Below are 10,204 nucleotides of genomic sequence, written 5' to 3'. Positions count from 1 at the left end.
AAGGGGTGCAGATTGGAAAGGGCTTTGAGTGCCAGAGGGTCTTATATTTGATTCTAGTGGGGAAACATAGAAGTTTGTTTTATGAGGTGGAAGGTGACATGGTCAATTAGGAAGACCAATTTGACATTTGAGTGCAGGGGGAACTAGAGTATGGAGAGAATTGAAGTAGGGATAGCAATAGCAGGCTATTGAAATAGTCTAGGCATGAAATGATGAGTGCCTGCATCAGGGTGATCACAGTGTCAAGAAGGCCTCTGGAAAGATGTTATGAAGGTAAAATTAGTAGGACTTGGCAACAGATTGAATATGGGGGAATAAGAGAATGATAAGTAAGGGATGACACATGGGGTATAAGCCTGGGTCATTGGGAGGAAGGGAGTGACCATAATAGTTATAAGGAAGTTCAGAACGGAGAGAATTTGGAGCACAAAAGAATTAGTTCAGTTTTTGACACGCTGATTTTAAGCTACCTATGGGAAGTCCTGATCAAAATGTCTAATAGGTAGTTGGAGATGCACATGCCTCACTTGACTGGAGGTCAAGTGAGAGGTGTTGCTAATGTGTTATAACACCATGTATTTTATATTGCTATCTCATTTCTTTTGATTAAGTTTGAAATATCAGTTACCCATGATTTCCTCCACAGCCTCTTAAGATGGGATGGGACTATAGCAATTTACCTAATTCAGGCTCCATCTTCAGGCACAACTAAGTCAAAAAATAGCATAGCTATAGTGTGTTCAATGGTAATAATGACTCAGGCAATCTGGAAAACCATTACAATTCTTTTTACCTTAGCTTCTGTGATCCTAGATCCTTCAAAGCTCAATTTCTTTTCACTTTTATATCTTCTTTTTTCTCACCTCTCACATGTTTTCCCTCCTAGACTTGGCTGTTGGGGGCTGCCTTTGAGTAGCTATCTTGCATGGTAGATCAGTGTCCCAGGACACGGTGTTAATTAGTATTGCTCAGGGATGCCTCGAACTCTGCATATGAGCAGGCAACAGAGAGAAGCAAAGGCTGGGCTGAGCAGTTGAGAAGGTGACCGCTCTCAGTCAGAGGTCTGGCAGTCCATGTGAAACAAACAGTGGCCCTACCAGTCTTTTATTATTATTTCTAAGTGTTCTAAGGCAGAAAGCAAAGGGAACAGGGTATTGAATATGGAAGACAGATTGGAATTTAATCGGTGCACTTGTCTATGTATTTAGGTCAGGTTCAGAGAAAGAATATATAGAATTATAGATCTAGAGTTGGGAGGGACCTTAAAGGCCATGTAGTCCCACCCCCTCTCCTTATAGATGAGGAAACTGAGTCCCAGAGAGTTGTGTGATTGGCCCACAGTCACCCAGGCAGTGAATGACAGAGGCAATATTTGAGCATAGGGTCTTTGAGTGCTTCCCATTTCAATGTACCACATTTCAGGTTAGTTTTGTAAGTGTGACTGGATAGCATAGGGGGCACTGAATCCTGAGCCTTTTTTTTTTCGGATGATGAATTAGGAAGTATGTATAGGGTGCCTGCCAAGTAATTTTTAAATATATATATATATATATATATATATATATAATTTTTAATTTGTGGAATAAAACAAATATTTCCATAACATAGTATAATAAAAAAGATGATTGCACATGAAACTTCAAATCTAACAAGTGCACAACTTTTTATTTCTTTCAAATATACAACAAAATTTTCATATACATTTCCTTTTTTCCTTTTTTTCCCTTCCCTATCTCCCCACCCTAAAGATGGCTACCATTAGACACAATTATATGTATATGTATGTAAAATTATTCTATACAAACTTCTATTCATGAGTTCTTTCTCTGGATGAAGATAGCTTCATATGTCCTTTATAGTTAATTGGGGTATTTATAATAGTCAAAATAACATTCATTCAAAGGCATTCTTAAGACAATATTGCTGTTACTATATACAATGCTCGTAGTTCTGCTTATTTTGCTATTCATTATTTCGTGCAAGTCTTTCCACATTTTTCTAAGATCATTGAGATAATCATTTCCTAAAGCACAGTAGTATTCCATTGCAATCATATACCACAATTTGCTCATCTATTTGCCAATTGATGGGCATCCCTGCAATTTCCAGTTCTTTGCCAGCACAAAGAAAGCTGTTACAAACATTTTACAATATAATAAGTTCTTTTCATTTTTCCCTTTGGAAAATAACCCTAGTAGTGACATTGCTGGGTCAAAGCATATAGGCAGTTTAATAATTTCTTAGGCGTAATTCCAGATTGCTGTCACAAAATTGTTGAATCAGTTCATAGTTCTACCAACAATTAATTATTGTCTCAATTTTCTCACATCTCCTCCAACATTTTTTTTCTTTTCCCCTTTAATTATTTAATCTGGTAGGTGTAAAATGATATCTCAAGGTTGTTTTAATTTGCATTTCTCTGATCAATAATGATTTAGAGCATTTTTTAAATATCACTACAAATTGTTTTGATTTTTTCTTTTGAAAACTGCCTGTTCACATCCTTTGGCCATTTATCAAAGTAGGAAATGACTTGTATTCTTGTAGACTTGACAGATTGCTTTATATATTTTTGATATGAGACCTTTATCTGATAAACTGTCTAAATTTTTCCCCCAAATTTTCTGCTTTCCTTTTGATTTGGATACACTTGTTTTATTTGTCAAAACCCTTTTAAATTTAATGTACTAGAAATTATCCATTTTACACCTAACTTTGCTCACTGTCTCTTGTTTATTTATAAATTGTTCACTATCCATATGTCTGATAAGTGATATGTTCCATATTCTTCCAATTTTCTCATAATATCTCCTTTTGTATCTAAGTCATGTATCCATTTTGATTTTATTTTGGTAAATGATGTAAGATATTGGTCTATGCCCAGATTCTGCCATACTGTTTTCCAGTTTTCCCAACAAATTTTTAATCAAATAATGAATTCTTATTCCCAAATCTTGTCTTTACACTTGTCAAATACAAGGTTATTAGGTTTAGTTGCTGCTATAAATTGTGTGTCTACTCTATTCCATTTATCTACTTTTTTATTTCTTAACCAGTACCAGATAGTTTCAACAATTACTGCCTTATAATATAGTTTAAGAACTGGTAGTGCTAAAACTCCTTCTTTTATATTCCCCATATGTGTGTATGATGTGGAGCAAATCACTTATCCTCTTTCAATCTGTTTCCTTATCCATAAAATGGGAATAATAATAACATCTACTTTACAGGGTTGTTATGAAGATCATATGCGATAATGTCTACAAAGCTCTTTGCAAACCTTCAGGTTTATGGCTAGAAACCTAGTGGGGCTCTCAGACACGTTTCTTTATGACAATTAGAACCCCCTTAGCTATTCATCCTTCAGCAGCAGCAGTAACAACAACAACACAAGGGAAGCAGAGGATCTTCTTATTCTCTTTCTCCTTTTACTTGGAATTGTAGGTGAACCAAGAATTGCCTTAAAGATCAGTCTGCTTTTCTGGTTCTAGGACACTTAGTCAAAAAGAACAGGGGCCAGACCTTTTCCTTCTCACTCTTTTCCTTAGATTCCCACATGCCAAAAACTAGAAGCCCATTCTCTCCAAGTCTGTTCTGTTTCCTTATACCTTGATCTTCCTGTTGGCAGACCTAGAGCTAAAAGAAGTCTCAGAGAAACATGAAGAACACAGCTCCAAACTACCTTTCACATTACTCTCCTTTACACAGTGCTAGCTGCTGGAGCCACAGAGAAAAAAATGAAGTAGCTCTTGCCCTCAAGAAGATTATATTCTGTTAGGGGAGAAAATATAAACATATATGAGTAGTTTGGGGAGGGAGGCACCAGGAGCGGGGTCAATCTGGGAGGGATTTCTATAGAAAGTGGTGCTTAAGATGAGTATGAAGGAAATGGGATCTTAAGAGGCAGAGGTAAGGAGTGTGCCACAACATAGTAAAAGGACCAGCAGAGACCTCCAGTAAACCGAGTCATTCTTCCATGGAGAACTCACTGAAATATGATGTGCAAGATTCATACAGGATCAGAAGTTGTTGAAGGGGTGGCAATTCATACTAGTAGAGGGAAGAAATACCTATACTGATGAGTTCATGGAATGAAAAACAGTCCCTAATATTACATGCAGCTTTAAAACTTTCTGATTCAAATAATCCAAATAAGGATGGCATGGTGCTTAAAACTGGTAATACAAGGATTCTTCAATAAGCAAAATTTCATAATTTTTATGAGACACAATCTGGGTCTGTGATTATATGCCAACAGTCTGTAAATCAATCAGTTAGTATTTGTTAAACATCTACCATGTGCCAAGGACCACACTAAGTGCTGGAATTCAAAATTATTGAGGGCAATCTCTAACCTCCTCTATTGCATGTCTTATTACCTTAGTGTATGAAGAGTTGGCACAAAGGATTTTATTGGTTTCTCAAATTCTCCAAAGTACAATGTTTATAGACATATTGGAAATTCTATATTCAACATTATATGAAGACAAATTTCTGGGTGACCCATGTTCAAGTCTAACCCTTATAGCTTGCTACCTCTGTGGCCCTGGCAGGAGATTTTTCCCATTCTTCTTTCTTCTCCCCTTCCCACCCTCTTCACCATTTCTAGTGACTTCTTCAAAGATTACTTTCTATTTACATTGTATATATTTTGTGTATATGATTTTTTGTGTTATCTCTTAAATTAGAATGGAGTTTCATGAAGCAGGTGTTGTGATTTTGCCTTTCTCCCTAGCCCCTTACAAAGTATGTATACCCCACTTACACATCAAGTATTTAATGAATGCTTGTTCACAGATATATATGTACAAAATCTTCCCCAATAAAGCAATCAGTGTTTAGAATGACAAAGTGCTAAGTAAATTCTATAGAGGGAGAGATGGTGCCTGAGTAGAATAGGCAAGAATTCATTGACCAGGTATCATGTGATCTAGACCTTAAAAGATGGGAACTACTGAAAAAAAGAAGAGATAAAGTGATATACATACTAAACATGGTGGAAAGAGTGAAGAAAGGCAGTGAGGTGGGAAAAAATTCAGGGTGCAATTTTAATAAAGACAGATAATTAATCTAGTTTGTCTGGGAAATAATTTGAGAAAGAAGCACAACAACCAGAGCAAACATGTTTTTCTATTTTCTCAATAAGGTTCTTCGCCATTTCCACATAGGAAAATGAATCTACTGAAATGAAGGCAATGGCTAAAATGATCTTCAAAGTTCTTTTTAGTTTTGGGATTTTACAAATAGGCCTCACTTTTTCCTTCTAGAGTTGGGATATTCTCGCCTGGTTTTCTTTTTTGCCTAAACTGTTGGGCTAGTGGTGAGGCATTAAGTTTTCTGGTGTCTCTGTGGGCATAGCCCTGGGAAGATGTTATGTTCTGTAATATGATAGTGCTAGGAATCAGGAATAGCACTGATGGACCCTAGGTGAGAGTGGTGGCAGTAGTCCATGTGGGCATAGCTGGTATAGCCATATTGGTTCAAATAGGACTTCTGAGAGGCTCAAAACTTGCAAAACTCATGGCAAACTTGACCTAATTGCTTCCTTGGAGCCTTTGAAATAATGAATCTCCCAAGTGACCTATCCCATCTAGTGCATGAAAAGTGTTAAATAGAAAAAAAAAACCTCCTTAGTCATTAAGCACCGACATTATACAGACTATACTTTAGGTATGTCTCCATATCCCACGCTCATTCAAATTTTAGTTGTACTTCAAATGGGACTCAACATTGGCCTCACATGCCATTTCTTCCCTCACTTCAAGTATTGCCTGTTCTTATAGGAAAGCCCATCATCTTCAAGGTCCAGGAAACAAACATTAATTCAGGAAGATTGATTTGCAATGAAAGTGAATATTCATGTGATAAATGCTTGGTCATTTGGTTTTATCAGAGTTCTTATGCTTATATTGCCATCAGTTTAATGACATGGAAGTCAGGATAGGTTCTTCATTTTGACTCACCATTAAGCCAGTCTAATCCAAAAAATTACAAAAAAATAACAACCATAACAATGAAACAAAGATGGATATGTGAGGGTGAGTTTGTTCCTGGCTTTCTTCTTCTCTACTTATAGCTGATCACATGTTTAGTTCATGCGGGGGTGTTCATGGACCATTTGAGAGAACTGGGGATGTTTAGCTTAGAGGAGAAAAGATTGGGATGATGTCGGTGCATGAAGCTGTAGCTACCTTCAAATGTTTAAAGGACTGCTATATATACATATATACATATATATGTATATGTATATCTGTATATACACACACACACATGCATTCACACATATAAACAAATAGATAAATATGTGTGTGTGTGTGTGTGTGTGTGTGTGTGTGTGTATACACATATATATAATGTCCCAGAGGGCAGAACTAGGAATATGGGATGAAAGTTGTAAAAGCATATTTAGATTTGAAATAAGGATAAAATTCTTTACCATGGTTTATACAAAAAAGAAATGCACCAGGTTTCCCCAGGAAATAGCAGATGCTCCTCCCTGTCCCTCAGTGGAGGTCTTTGAGTGAAAGATGTTGGTCAAATTGGAAATTGTGTTGTGAAAAACTTTGTTTTTCCATATATTTGTTTGACCATATGGCCGCTGACTTCTCTTCCAACTCTGAAAATTTATAATTCAGATAAAGTGATTAGAAGAAAATACCCTAGAGATCATATTGTCTAATGCTTTCATTTGATGGATGGGGAAACAGAACCATAGAGTCAAGAGATGACCTTAGACCTGATTTCTTAAAATCTACTTTTCTTTTGACTATGCCATTTTGCCTCTATTCCAGGGAAAGGTACTGGATAGTAGCTTTGCTTTGAAACTTAATACTTTCACTTTTAAACATTGTCATTCAGTATATATAATAATTGCATGATAATAAGTTGTTAATGAAATGCAAGCTACTAGGAATATAGTTAATGAAAATAAATTCTATAAAAGGGGCTTGAATAACCTTGAGGGAAGGGAGTTCAGAAAAATGGCTAATTAATGAAAATTAATTAATCCATTTTTGATAAGGTGGAGGTTCTGCAAGAAAACTTTCTATTTTTAAACCAAATCATATCATCAAATTTTATAACAACTATGAAGGCAATTTAAGGAGATGTAGCTCACAGCACTTAGTTCATGATCCACATGGTACTATAATCTTATAAATAAATTTGTTTTCTGAGAAAATTATCATTTTGATACTTCTTTTGTAGGTTTAAAAATGGATTCCATAATCTATAAGAAAAATTTCTAAGATTATTTGAGCAGAAAATAATTGCAGTTTCCTAATCCAAAATCTTCCTGAAATGAAAAAAATATACCTGAATGCTTATATCTTGATATGATTCTCTCTGGAAGACATATGTTCATCCACTGTTGTCTTTTTTACATCTATAATCCTGGTGAGTCTGCTCTTTGCCTATTTTATAATAATATTTCCTCTAGTCATGATAAAGACAGTCATTTCTGAAAATGACGGAAAAGGAGATTTCAAGACAGAGGAAATTATACAAGGAGGGAACAATCATTAAGCATTTAGCATTTTCTAGAGAGACTGAAGGGGATGGGGGGGAGGATTGCATAATTGATAGAGAGCTGATTTTTTAGTTAGGCCTGTAACATATTTTACTGCTCAATGTCCCAGATACTTTCCCCAAATTGTAAATTTTAGAGCAACTGCGTAGCTCCACTGGGAAAGGGAATTTCCTTATCTGGGATTTCTTATACCAATAAAATCATAGGTCTCGCCTTAAAAAAGAAACTGTCAATGAGGAAACTTTACTATCAAATAAGTTTCCTCCAGTGTGGGATCATTTCCAGGGACATTAAGCATATAATCAGCTTGCTCTGTAATATAGGCAGCATGAGACACAGACCGACTTGAAAGTACTTCTTCCTGACTCCAAGGTCAGCTCTTTAGACACTACCCCACTCCTGAGGAGTTATCTTTGCCCATGTAACCATATGTCCAGTCCCCAAATACTATCTTTCTTTCTTTGTTTCTTTGATTCTTTCTCTTTCTCTCTCTTTCTTTTTCTTCCTTCCTTCCTTCCTTCCTTCCTTCCTTCCTTCCTTCCTTCCTTCCTTCCTTTCTCTTTCTTTCTTTTTCTTTCTCCCTCCTTCCTTCCCTCCCTCCCTTCTCTCTCTCTCTCTCTCTCTCTCTGTCTGTCTGTCTGTCTCTCTCTCTCTGTCTCTCTGTCTCCTCTTTCTGTTGGAGAAGGGTAGGGAAGAGAGGATAAAAAATTGATAGATTCAGCATTTAAAAGCTAAATAAATACAGTCAAGATTACCTGGAACAGGAATAATCTAAGAGAGTTTTTCTGCCAACCTGTGTAAGAAAAAAAATGTCACAGTAACACAGAAAATATTAGGTTTTAAAATATTGGAAAGAAAGTCAGCAAGGAAGGCTGGACTTTAAATATTTAAAAAAATATTGATGAGACACTCTTTTTCTTTCTCAGTGAAAGAAAATATCTTTTTTTAACAGTGATTATTTTTAATTCTTCAAGAAATTGACAGAACAAAGTGATAATAACATTCATTCCATCTCTAGTTGAGCTATGAAAGAAGAAAATCCCTGTGAACTATAGGACTTGGGTGACTAATGTAACAGTGACATAAATAATCAGACTATCATGACAGAATTTATCCTCAAGGGACTCACAGACATCCTTCAGTTTGAGTTTTTATTTTTTGTCCTTTTCCTCTTCATTTACATAGTGGCTCTTACTGGAAATTCTCTCACTGGGGCTGCTGTCAGCCTGAATTCCGAACTTCACACCCCAATGTATTTCTTCCTTGCCAACTTGGCTTTCTTGGATGTCATCTGCACATATACTGATGTGTCTAATCTCCTCCAGATTTTGGGGAGAAAAGACAATACCATTTCTTTTAGGGGGTGTATGACTCAGTTATACTTCCTGACTTGGTCGGTGGCTGCTGAGCTCTTGGTCTTCACGGCCATGGCGTATGCTTGGTATGTAGCAATCTGCCAGCCTCTGCATTACAGCAAGAAAATGAGTAGGGAAGTTTGTATCTCCTTGGCTGTGGCTGTGTGGGGGATCAGTGCATTTGGTGCCACAACAAATACCAGCCTCTTGTTGAGGTTGTCATTCTGTGGTCCCATTGTCATTGATCATTATCTCTGTGAGATCCCTGCTCTATTGCCACTCTCTTGCTCATCCACATGTGTGAATGACATCATGACAGTTGTGGCTGACATATTCTTTGCTGTTCTGAATTTCCTGCTCACCATGCTGTTTTATAGCTTCATCACTTTCAGCATCATGGCAATCCGGACCACAGAAGGCAAAAAGAGAGCTTTTTCTACTTGCTCCTCTCACCTCATTGTAGTGACCATGTACTACTCCACTGTGATCTATGTCTACCTGAGCTCAGGCTCCAGCTACTCTCCAAACAAAGGCCAGATCATGGCTGTGCTTTATTCGACAGTGAGTCCCACCTTGAATCCTGTTATCTATACTTTGAAGGATAAAGATGTCAAAAGGGCCCTTAGAAAACTCTTCATGTTTCTCAAGGGAAAATGATAATTCATTCTTCTAAATTCTCAGGAATGATAGTTCAGAGAATTTATTTTAAATGGCAGCTATCCTTATTTTTATTTATTTTATTTAGAAGCTTGTAACATAGCATTATGTTTTAGACCCTGTCCACCACCAGGTTAATAGAAATAGACAAACTTTCTCCATTCTAGCTCATACATTTACAACACTCTTGAGATTGCCACAGCACTGTTTTTTTTTTCTCACAACCAACCCTGTGAGATAGATAATACAACTGTTGCAATTATCATTTTATAGATGAGGATATTGTGAATCAGAGAGGTTGTGATTTTCCCAAGATCATGTAGCTTGCTTAAAAAGGCCAAGGTCTCCCACTGCATCTAGGGCTATCTCCAGTTGTCCTGATCTATATCTCACTATGGGACCCAGATGGCTCTGGAGGAAAGTAAGGCTGGGGACTTTGCATAGCCTTACCTTACTTAAATCCAATTCATTTGCATGTCATGGCATCGCCTCACTGATATCATCATCCTCTTCGAGAATGAAGGACAAAAAACAACAAGGATAGCTAGCCAATAACCTAGGATTCAAATTCAACTTTATTGGCTCAATTTTCCCCAAAATAGATCATAGACACAGAATACCATAAAAATGGGGGATGAAATTAAGAAGGGAACCAATAATGACA

General features: G+C 36.7%; 1 protein-coding gene across 1 annotated transcript; it reads left to right on the top strand.

The window, feature by feature from the left end:
* The first annotated feature begins 5,416 nt into the window (after nucleotides 1-5,416).
* On the top strand, nucleotides 5,417-9,540 carry LOC114042154 (olfactory receptor 13A1-like). Its single transcript, XM_027860825.1, has 2 exons — nucleotides 5,417-5,427; nucleotides 8,607-9,540. Exons 1-2 carry the CDS (start codon nucleotides 5,417-5,419, stop codon nucleotides 9,538-9,540), a joined length of 945 nt encoding a protein of 314 aa, XP_027716626.1.
* The last annotated feature ends 664 nt before the right edge of the window (nucleotides 9,541-10,204 follow it).

Source organism: Vombatus ursinus, unplaced genomic scaffold (assembly GCF_900497805.2).
Source record: "Vombatus ursinus unplaced genomic scaffold, bare-nosed wombat genome assembly UNPS02014264.1, whole genome shotgun sequence".
In the NCBI taxonomy this organism is placed as follows: domain Eukaryota; kingdom Metazoa; phylum Chordata; class Mammalia; order Diprotodontia; family Vombatidae; genus Vombatus; species Vombatus ursinus.
This window is presented reverse-complemented; position numbering and strand designations above follow the sequence as displayed.